A 12,165-nucleotide genomic window follows, 5' to 3' on the forward strand; every position below is an offset into this window, starting at 1 on the left:
ATGGAATATATTTGGAAGTACAAGCCTATACAGACTCTGTCTAGACTGAAGCCTACACTGAGCGAAGATTTTACATTTTCCTTGCTTTTGCTGTATATTTTGACTGAACTCATAGATAACAATGTCTTCTGATAGGGCATTTGATACTCTTGCGAAAGCACTAAACCCAGGAGAGAGTGCAGCATGTCAGAGCTCTGCAGAGACTGTTGAAGCCAATGTACATCTGATTGGTGGAGAAACAAGCATGAATATCGTTGAAATAGAGGGGCCGCTTCTCAGCGATGCACATGTAGCTTTCAGGGTATTTTATATGTTTTTAATGTTTTTAACTTAATAACCATTAAAACTAATTCCTTAGCCATTTTAAAAGTTCAAGAATTTGGTATGTACGTATTTGTTTACTTGTTTGAATTTCTTAAGGAATAAACCATGTGTACTGAAACACTGTCATTCATGTTCTGAGGAATGCACTGCTTTTGTTCAATGGTTAACTACTTCTTGTTCAGGAAAATTAACATCCCTCCTGTGTGTTTTTGCAGCACAGTTTATTATATAAACAGCACCGTTTGCTGCAATCTTCCCTGTAGCTTATTTCCCTCAAAATCAGTTTGTAATCCATGCTAGGGGATCTACAGCACTATGTAGTTACAAAAAAACAGAGATTTGTAAGTATTACAGTGTGCCATACATATGAACTCTTGACATATGAGCCAAGCAAGCAGGATTTAGAACTGAGCCTCTGGACCTCATTTGTGACAGGACTTCTCCTTTGCTTACCTGTCTCACTGGTTTAGGATATTAATTGACTTTAACCAAGCTCAGTGGTTTGAGCATGGCCTGCTAAACTCAGGGTTGTGAGTTCAATCCTTGAGAGGGTGATTTGGGGACTGGTCCTGCTTTGAGCAGGGGGTTGGACTAGATGACCTCCTGAGGTCCCTTCCAACCCTAATAATCTGTGATTCTATGATTGTAGTTCTCATGCCATTTTCCACAATGTTTTTTTGGGAGAGGAGCCAAATACTTCATATTTTTATTTCCACTTTATGAACCTGTGGAGTTTGCTCCATCTTTTTCCTCTTCAGTTCATAGCTACCACTTGAGCAAATAAAAAGACTGCATATGTGAACATTTCAATACAGAGCATTGCATTGGACTTTGTCCTCTCCCACCAGCGCACTCTTTGGTCACGCTTGTAAATACAAATCTAATGCTAAACCTAGAACACGGTTTCTGCGTTTTAAAATAGTTATCTTAGTGAAAACTATTTTAATTCTATTAATTTTATATATATATATATAATAGCCAATTATTAATCTCTGGAAATAGAACTGCTGCATTATAATTAAATATCCATTTTGGGTCAAATCCTGCTGCCCTTACTCATGCAATAAACCTATTGACTTCGATGGAACTATGTGTGAGAGTCACTTGGGAGGCGTGGCCATTTATTCAAGGGATTAATAATAAGAATTTTAGATATACATTGGGGTCACATCAGTTGGAAGCAACAGAGGAGGAGAAGGACCTTGGAGTATTGGTTGATCACAGGATGACTATGAGCCGCCAATGTGATATGGCCGTTAAAAAAGCTAATGCAGTTTTAGAATGCATCAGGCGAGGTATTTCCAGCAAAGATGAGGTGTGAGTACCGTTATATAAGGCACTGGTGAGACCTCATCTGGAATACTGTGTGCAGTTCTGGTCTCCCATGTTTAAGAAGGATGAATTCAAACTGGAACAGGTTCAGAGACGGGCTACTAGGACGATCCGAGGAATGGAAAACCTGCCTTATGAAAGGAGACTCAAAGAGCTTGGCTTGTTTAGCCTAGCCAAAAGAAGGCTGAGGGGGGATATGCTTGCTCTTTAAAAATATATCAGAGGGATTAATATTAGGGAGGGAGAGGAATTATTTAAGCTTAGTACCAATGTAGACACAAGAACAAATGGGTATAAACTGGACACTAGGAAGTTTAGACTTGAAATTAGACGAAGGTTTCTAACCATTAGAGGAGTGAAGTTCTGGAACAGCCTTCCAAGGGGAGTAGTGGGGGCAAAAGACATATCTGGCTTTAAGACTAAGCTTGATAAATTTATGGAAGGGATGATATGATGGGATAGCTTAATTTCAGCAGATAAGTATGCCCAGTGGTCTGTGATGGGATGTTGGATGGGATGGGATCTGAGTTAGTGCAGAGAATTCTTTCCTGAGTGCTGGCTGGTGAGTCTTGCCCACATGCTCAGGGTTTAGCTGATCGCCATATTTGGGGTCGGGAAGGAATTTTCCTCTGGGGCAGATTGGCAGAGGCCCTGGAGGTTTTTCGCCTTCCTCTGCAGCGTGGGGCATGGGTCACTTGCTGGTGGATTCTCTGCAGCTTGAGGTCTTCAAACCACAATTTGAAGACTTCAATAACTCGGACATAGGTTAGGAGTTTATTATAGAAGTGGATGGGTAGGATTCTGTGGCCTGCTTTGTACAGGAGGTCAGACTAGATGATCATGTTGGTCCCTTCTGACCCTAAAGTCTATGAGTCTATGAGTAATGTGAGCATCTTGTTTACATGAGCAGTGCTAGGATATCAGGCAGTATATATATGCTGAATATCAGGTGTAGCATGTTAACATACTAAAAAAGTATATTTATTTGTAAAATAGTCATTTTTAAAACTACAAACCAAAGAATTTTTGTAAATATTTCCCCCCCTAAAACTAATAATTTTGGCAATCCCACTAATTTTTCAGGCCATTTATTCTACTTCTCTGGGGCAAGCTATGGAAAGGTATGATACCTCCCAATTTGTATTTTTTTTAATATGTATAGCTATAAGTGTGAGCAATTGCATCAAAATAATCCTGCTGACAGTGTTTCTTCTAAAGTATCAGTCTTCTCAAAAATGTCTCAAAAGATTGCAGTGTAATTTACTTGGGATGTTCATACCTAAATTTTTCAAATATATGATCATCTTTATAAAATGTGGAATTCAAACAAATTTTCCCTGTTTCTTCAGTGCTCTGTAATTCTATACAAGTTTAACAATTGTGGCTAATATTGAACAAAGGCAGTCATGCAATTTATTTCAAGGCTGGATCTCATTCATATTATTTTAAAAATACCCTACTTTCCCTTTTTCCTTGCAAGGCATTGTGTCAGAGACTAGTTTTTTCTAATTAAAATTTTAAACAAGAAGTAAGATCACTAATTTTACAATTCCTTTTTGCATCAGCTCACCATGCCTTCTCCGATGCCTGAATACCTGAATGTTCATTACATCTGTGAATCAGCCTCCAGACTACTCTTTTTGTCCATGCACTGGGCACGCTCCATTCCTTCCTTTCAAGCTCTAGGGTGAGTGTTCAAACATTCTTTGATATAATCAATGGACTAAATAGACCATTTGTCCTGGAATATACTCTGATATCAAGGGAACATTGAAAAACATAATCGCAACTATACATACAAAAAGATGGGGTCTAAATTAGCTGTTACCATGCAAGAAAGAGATCTTGGAGTCATCGTGGATAGATCTCTGAAAACATCTACCCAATGTGCAGCAGCAGTCCAAAAAGCTAACAACACTAGGAACAATTAGGAAGGGGATAGATAATAAGATTGAAGCTATCATGCCACCATATAAATCTGTGGTACACACATACCTAGAATACTATGTGCAGTTCCAGTCTCCCCATCTCAAAAAAGATATACTATAATTGGAAAAAGTACAGAGAAGGGCAACAAAACTGATTAGTAGTATGGAACATTTTTCATATAAGGAGAAATGAAAAAGACTTATGTTAGAAAAGAAACAATGCGAGGGGGGTTATGATAGAGGTCTATAAAATCATGAATATTGTGGAGAATGTGAATAAGGAAATGTTATTTACTCCTTCACATAACAGAAGAACCCGGGATCACTGAGTGAAATTAATAAGCAATAGGTTTAAAACAAACAAAAGGAAGTACTTCACCATTATAAAGCACAGTAAACCTGTGGAATTCATTGCCGGGGATATTGTGAAGACCAGGGTTTAAAAAAGAATTAGCTACATTCATGGATGATAGGTCCATCAATGGCTATTAGCAAAGATAGTCAGGGATGCAACCTTATGCTCTGGGTGTCCATAAACCTCTGACTGCTAGAAGCTGGGACTGGACGACAAGAGATGGATCACTGGATAAATTGCCCTGTTCTGTTCATTAACTCTGAAGCATCTGATACTGATCACCTTGTCAGAGGATAAGATACTGGGCTAGATGGACCATTGGTCTGACCCAGCATGGTCATTCTTACAGTCTTGAATTAGGTTTGGATTATTGTCAATTTGTACTTTTGAAAAACCACATTTATATTGCTTTTTCAAAAATATCCCTGACAATATATCTAAACGATTAAATTAATTTGTAGAATTGTTGAGTACCCTTCATTAGAAACATTAAGTGTAAAGTAGGCCTGTTGATTAATCGCAGTTAACTCATGCGATTAACTCAAAAAAATTAACCACAATTAATCTTAGTTTTAATTGCACTGTTAATAGAATACCAATTGAAATTTATTAAATATTTTGGATGTTTTTCTACATTTTCATATGTACTGTATTCTGTGTTGTAATTGAAATCAAAGTGTATATTATTTTTATTGCAAATATTTGCACTGTAAAAATGATAAAAGGAATAGTATTTTTCAATTCACCTCATACAAGTACCGTAGATCAATCTCTTTGTCGTGAAAGTGCAACATATAAATGTAGATTTTGTTGTTGTTGTTGCATAACTGCACTCAAAACCAAAACAATGTAAACTTAGAGCATACAGGTCCACTCAGTCCTACTTCTTGTTCAGCCAATCGCTAAGACAAACAAGTTTGTTTACATTTACAGGAGATAATGCTACACTCTTCTTATTTACAGTGTCACCAGAAAGTGAGAACAGGCATTTGCATGGAACTTTTGTAGCTGGCATTGCAAGGTATTTACATATAGGCTAAACATTCATATGTATGCCTCTTCATGCTTTGGCCACCATTCCAGAGGACATGCTTACGTGCTGATGATGCTCATTAAAAAAATGTGCTAATTAAATTTGTGATTGAACTCCTTGGGGGAAAATTGTATATCCCCTTGCTCTGTTTTACCTGAATTTTGCCATCTGTTTCATGTTATAGCAGTCTTGGATGATGACCCAGCACATGGTGTTGATTTTAAGAACACTTTTGGTGCAGATTTCACAAAACGCAAAGATACCAATGTGAGATTTCTAAAGATAGCTACAGCACTCAACCCAAGGTTTAAGAATCTGAAGTACCTTCCAAAATCTGAGAGAGATGAGGTGTAGAGCATGCTTTCAGAAATCTTAAAAGAGCAACTCTCTGATGCAGAAACTACAGAACCCAAACCACAAAAAAAGAAAATCAACCTTGTGCTGGTGGCATCTGACTCAGATAATGAAAATGAATATGTATTCGTCTGAACTGCTTTGGATTGTTATCGAGGAGAACCCGTCATCAGCATGGACGCATGTCCCGTAGAATGGTAGCTGAAGTATGAAGGGATATACGAATCTTTAGCACATCTGGCATGTAACATTTTGCAACACCGGCTACAACAGTGCCATGAGAACACCTGTTCTCACTTTCAGGTGACATTGTAAACAAGAAGCGGGCAGCATTATCTCCTTGAAAATGTAAACAAATTTGTTTGAGCAATTGGCTGAACAAGAAGTAGGACTGAGTGGACTTGGGTCTAAAATTTTACATTTATTTTTGCAGGTTTTTTTTACATAATTCTACCTTTGTAAGTTCAACTTTCATGATAAAGAGATTGCACTACAGTACTTGAAAGGTGAATTGAAAAATACTATTTATTTTGTTTTTTTACAGTGCAAATACTTGTAATAAAAAATAAATGTAAAGTGAGCACTGAACACTTTGTATTCTGTGTTGTAATTGAAATCAATATATTTGAAAATGTAGAAAAACATCAAAAATATTTAAATAAATGATATTCTATTATTGTTTAACAGTACGTTTAATCACGATTTTTTTTTAATTGCTTGACAGCCTTAATAGAAGATCATTGCATTGCACTAGAAAATGAAAACCTATGTTTGGTTGTTGGCAGAGGACTGAACTTGTCTATGCATACTGTCATTTCTTGAATTGGTTACCTTTTAACATCTCATGATTTCCTCTGGTACATGAGTTGCGAGTAGTGAGATTGGGCTCAGCCTGCATTTGCAACTGGGATGCAATGGTGATGTGAATCACCAAAGAAAGGTAGAAAGAGACTGATACACAGCTACCTGTGTGCCTTGGCCATCAGATATTGTTCTCCTTTTTTTGCAAATCAATTATTGGTAGTCACTGTACCATTATTGACCTATTCTGGAAGATAGTGAGAAGTATTAGTAACGTTTATCAAACATTGAGAGGGATGGACGGGGGTTATTGTAGGACGTGGCAGTTACCAGAAATAAATTGTCTCTTGCCACTAAAAACAGTTTTTATCATACTCTTTATATTTTCTTAAGAGCTTGCAGTTTGTCCAGCAAAATCCATTAGCTTTCTTAAATTTCTTAGCTCTGATATAGTTCATGTAGTTCTGCATGACATGAGGAAATGCATTTAATTCCAAGACAAAGTGAAACAGCTTGTGTGCACTCTGTAACTTTCCTGTCAGGTGTCATTTTATGAGACAGAGTAATTTCAGAACATGCTCTTAAAAAAAAAAAAAAATCAAATGGTTAAAAATACTAGAGCAAGTATGGGAAAAAATGGAGAAAATGCAAATTAACCTTTGCCCATATATAAGTCATATTGGTTTCTGCCCACATCTAAAATGCCTTGGATAAATTCTTTGTGATTAACTTGCATGATGTCTCTATTACCCCTTTGTGACTAAATCAAATATTGAAACAGCTATTGAAACAACTAAATTTATTTAAAAACATAATCCAACAACATGCCAGCTTTCAGGTTTTTTAAAAAAGGCCTTTAGCCTGCCATTCAGCGTCCTCAACACATTTGCACTTCTGCCACTGCATGTAAATATTGTTTGAAAATTAATGTAAACCCTGAGCAAATTAATGTGATAGGACATGCATTGAAAATTTAACTAATGATGTCTATCAGCTTGCTTGTGCTAGGGAGACAAGGCAGGTGAGGTAATATCTTTCATTGGACTTGCACCGAGCTTTTCTTCACGTCTGGGAAATGTACTCGGAGTGTCATAGCTAAATATAAGGTGGAACAGATTGGTTAGCATAAGTAGTTAATTACAAGGTGAAGTGGACCATTAACAGTCTTCCACTCGTGGGGGAGGGGAGGAAGGAGAGGAGACATCAGGGGCAGTTGTTAGTGGTTTATAGATTGTTGCAATAAGCCATAAATCCAGTGTGTCTATTCAGTAGATGATTTTTAGTGTCTAGCAAAGTTATGAATTTAAGCTCCCAGGCTTGTCTTGAAAGTGTTGTGCAGGTTTCCTTTGAGGAGGAGGACTGATAAGTCAGGTATAGTGTGATCACTTGGTGAAAAGTGTTCACCCACAGGTGATACAATGTTTTTTCTTTTATCATTTTCCTGTGTGAATTCATTCAAGAGTCTAGTGATTGTCTGGTTCCACTCACATAGGTATAATTGGGGCATTTAGTGCACTGGATGAGGTACACCACATGTTGGGTTAGGCATGTGTAGGATCCATGGATTTAGAAAGGTATGTGGGGGTGGGCATTGATCATTGTTGCAGGGGAGACATGTCTGCAGGTTTTGCATCTGTTCTATCAGGGTCTGGTGCTACTTTGAGTTGGTTTGTCCTCTCCTGTCTTTGCTGCTGCTGCTGCTGAGCTTGGAGAGTTGGCAGGTTGTTTGAAGGCTATAAGAGGGGTTCAGAAAAGATTTCTTTCACAATGGGGGTCCCCATTGAGTATGGATTGTAGTTGTTTGATGATTCCGCTTATGGGTTCTTCTGTGGGGAGGTAGTTGAGACTTACACAGTTGGTGTGCAATTGGAGGGTGTTTTATTTCTGTATTGAAGCAAATTCTCTCAGAATATTTGGGTGGCCCGTTCTGTAATGCAGACTATTAATTTTTAGTTCTTTAAAAATAAACCAACTTCTATACAAATGCCACTTTTAACATAAACTGGGGAATTTTAATTCTAACATGCAAATAAAAATATTTTTGATCTGCATCTTGATTTGTTGGAAGTGGTAGTAATGGCTAAACTAGATTAATTGTTACTATTTGTGCTGTGCTCTGCAGATGTGAAGCACTCTTTAATTGCAAGTAAATAATTTCATTAACCAAATTTTTTTGTTCCTTTAAATAGGCAAGATAACAGCATATCATTAGTAAAAGCCTGCTGGAACGAACTTTTTACACTGGGTCTTGCACAGTGTTCGCAAGTGATGAATGTGGCAACTATATTAACTGCATTTGTTAATCACCTGCATGGTAGCTTACAGCAAGGTAAGATGCATCCTTCCATTTTTCAGGGTGTAGATGGGGAGTTAATTAACAGCATGAGTTTAAGGTCAGTGCATAATTTTTATACTGTGCAGAAGTTTACTAGTTGTCTGTGAATTGTTAATGGGAATTTATTGTGTACACAGTTGAATGGCCACTATTGAAATAATAATGTAAAGTCCATGAAAAATGGGGAAAATTTTAGCAAACCTACAGAAGTCAGTCACATTTAGTAATAATAAAAACTGTATTTTAATGTGTCCCCTTCCTTTCCATTTTCTCTCTCCCTCACAGAAAATTTTTATACAAATAATCTAATTAAAAATGCAAAGTTCAACAGTATATGCTCAACAACCTCAAGGAAAATATGTGCAGTCAAAATTGACTTGTGTCCTGCATTCAGTCATCAGTCTCTATAAAATTGTGTTGGAAGTTTTGCTGTTTTGTATAGTATAAAGCAAGACTAAATTCTGAGTTTTAGTAGAATTAAGATTTCACAAACTAAACAAACTTAGTGGGCAGTGTGTAGCTTATATGATTTGAGAAGTGAAAGAGTAATAAGTTGCAAGTTTTTAGCAGTGAGAGCAATTAATCATTGGAACAGCTTACAAAGGGTTATGGTTGATTCTCCATCACTGGAAATTTTTAAATCAAGCTTGGATGTTTTTCTAACATATATACATACTCTAATTCAGGCACGGCCACTGTTAATTTAAAGGAGGAATTATTAATACATGGATATCCTATTATTTTTGTGTTATTCAGAAGGTCAGACTAGACAATCACAATGGTCCCTTCTGTCCTTAAGATCTATTACTGTACAAGTCCCATTATGGAAAATCATGTAAAATATGTTCCTAAAACTAGAAGCAGTTTATAGTATAAGAAACTTTTAGCGTATTAATTTGATTCTCCATGTTCCTGGAGACGTAAGTATTTTTTTTTTAGTTGCTTCTTTTCAGTCCTAACTTTAAAATGTACTTGAATTTGACTGAAATGTATTATGGAGAAGGGAAAGGTTACAATATTTTTTTCTCCTTCATGAATTGGGTCTGTAGATTCCCATTGTAGGTATCATGACATAACTCATGATCCATGGAGCTATGCTACTCAGGGCTCTATTGATAACTGCCACATAATTGTACCTGAGAATGTTTTAACGCACATAACCTCCAAAAAAAACCAACAGTCCTTATGCTAGTGAGAGGGGAGGAAAGACTTCTGAATGTGAACTAGATGCAAACTGATTCTGTGATAGAGAATACAGAAGCCAAAGATAAAAGCTCAAAGATAAGTGTGGACTGCCGTCCTTCTTTCCGGGTGGTAACACTACAGCCTGACAATATAAAGGCAATGGAGAAAATCTGGAGGGGAGCACCAAAAGTTATTAAAGGTGTAGAAAACATAACCTATGAAGAAAGATTTTTTTAAAAAATGGGTTTATTTAGCCTGGAGAAAAGAAGACTGAGTGAGGGACATAAGTTTTCTAGTATATAAAAGGTTGGTATAAAGAGGATGCTGATAAATTATTCTCCTTAACCACTGAAGAGCTGCTTGACTGGGTCTCTGTCAGTATGGAAAGATCTGTGATGAGACAGTCAGGTCCTAACACTTATAAGAGCTGCTTTCGACTCTATGAGAAGAATAGCAATTCCTAAGAAGCCACCAATTTCAGTCTTTCTTTTCTTGTTCTGGGAGGTTGGAGGTGACCTTAGGCCTTTAGGTGAGTTGCAATAAGAACAACAAAAGGATAAGGTAAAGAAAGTGAAACCTGAGTTGACTGAATTATTTTATGAGTGGAGGTCTTTGGAATGAAGCAAAGCACATCCTCTTCATCTTGCTCCATGGAAGATTACAGCAGAAAAAAGGGAAATTCTTAAGGCTAGAGTTTTCAAAAATTAGTGCCTCCTGTTAGGGTCCTAAATGAGAGGCCTGACTCTAAAAATTGCTGTGCATCCAGTGGCCTTCATAGATTTCAGGGAAAGCTGCTAGATACTCAGGAATTTTGAAAATCAGAGTATTTACTCAGAAAACCAAATTAAGGCACCATTTTTTGAAAAATGTCCCCCCCCCCAAAAAAAAATTCTTCAAAAGAGATCTTTGCTTTACCTGCAAAAATCTTATATCCCTCAGGTCTGGTCTGCACTACACAGTTAGTCAACATAAGGCAGCTTATGTTGGCCTAATTATGTCAATGTCTACACTGCAGCCTTCCTCCCACTGAATTAATTGCTCTACTACACCAGCATAACAATTCCACCTTTACGAGAGGTGTACGGCTGATGTCGGTGTAGTTTGGGCCATGCAGTATCTGTGTAGACACTGCATCCCTTGCATCGGCTTTCTTGTCAGTTTCAGGGCAGAAGCTGTGAAATTGATAAAAAAAGCACCTGCTGCACTGGAGAGCTGGGTGGCTGGACCCTACTCCTAGCTAGGAGCTGGGGTGAGAAGCCCAGGTGAGCCGTGAAATTGACAAGGTTGCCCAGCTCCAGGTGGGGAGAGGGCTGGACTCCACTCCCTGATGGCCAGAAGTCCTGGGCAGCTTTCCCCTGCTCCTGGTGGGAAATGGGGCAGGGAGCGACAAGACGCTCCAGGTGACTTTAGGAGGAGGGAGCAAGGAGGGGGCTTCCCGCTGGGAGCCTGTAGCTCAGTCAGGCTCATGGCAGGGAGCCGCCAGCAAAGCTGAGAGACCAGGCTCTCAGCTCCCCACACTGCCCCTCATAGGTCAGTGGGAGCACTCCTGGTGAGGATGTGCACCACTGACTCAAGGAAGGTAACGTGGACCTGCACCACCGCAGTAATTACACGGTGGGTTTATAGTGTAGACGTATCCTTAGAGGTATCAGGTATAAGCCCCTTATATTGAAATGTCTTGTTCTATGGTATCTTGTTGTTCAACTCTACCCAAAAAAGAAAAAAGAACAGGGCTGTAATTGCTTGTGAGATACACATAGCATCTCAGTCTTTGATACTTCATCCTTCATCACCATTCTATGATTTTTCTATATGTCTAAAAAGAAATAGATTTGCTTAATAGTTTTAAAGTCATAATAGTTAGCTTGGGGCTCAAGTTACTTTAATTGTTCTAGCATGGGCCAGGCTCTTGTGGTATTAAACTTATAGACCTCTCCAGAGAATTCCTTATATTCCTCCTAGTAGCGTTAGCTCTAATACCCCTAAATGGGGCAGGATTTTCTATCTAGATCTTGAATGTTTTGTATGTCTTCAACTAGCCACTTGGTTTGGATTCCTAAAAATTGACTCATCTCACTTTTAAAAAGGGGAAAGTAATCGTGCTACTATCCAAAAAACCTTCCCCAGTGAAGTCATATATTTAAAATGATAGTTTAGGAATATAGCTAAGACAGGCATGAGGTGGATCCTTTTACAGGCTTTGATTCTAGAACATTTGGATCCTAAAATGGAAGAAGTGCTCTTTAATAGATTTGGTGCTGCTAACGCTTCTGTGATGAGTGAGGATGGAACCTGACTCTTATGGAGTACATCTGCAGGGGCGTAATACATTTAGGGAATTCCATTTACTAGTATGTAATCTTCTTCCCCATTCTGGTGATTAATATTTCAGGTGCCAGTCCACCTCTGATCATTGGACTCTTTAGTAGGATTATCAGACTAATCATGAAATGTGTTTAAATAAATAAATATAATATTCATTGGCCTGTAGTTTTTTCCTTCAGAAAAAGAATATGGA

At 37.9% G+C, this 12,165-nt stretch overlaps 1 protein-coding gene across 4 annotated transcripts in view; it reads left to right on the top strand.

Annotated features, from left to right (window-relative positions):
• Window positions 1-12,165, top strand: part of NR2C1 (nuclear receptor subfamily 2 group C member 1) — an 89,811-nt gene that overhangs the window by 69,046 nt on the left and 8,600 nt on the right. For all 4 annotated transcript variants that reach the window (XM_030548525.1, XM_030548528.1, XM_030548527.1 and 1 more), the window contains 3 exons: window positions 136-301; window positions 3,222-3,343; window positions 8,317-8,456. In XM_030548525.1, coding sequence (XP_030404385.1) covers window positions 136-301; window positions 3,222-3,343; window positions 8,317-8,456 — 428 coding nt within the window. The remainder of the gene's footprint in view (window positions 1-135; window positions 302-3,221; window positions 3,344-8,316; window positions 8,457-12,165) is intronic.

This window comes from Gopherus evgoodei, chromosome 1 (assembly GCF_007399415.2).
Source record: "Gopherus evgoodei ecotype Sinaloan lineage chromosome 1, rGopEvg1_v1.p, whole genome shotgun sequence".
Classification (NCBI taxonomy): Eukaryota; Metazoa; Chordata; order Testudines; family Testudinidae; genus Gopherus; species Gopherus evgoodei.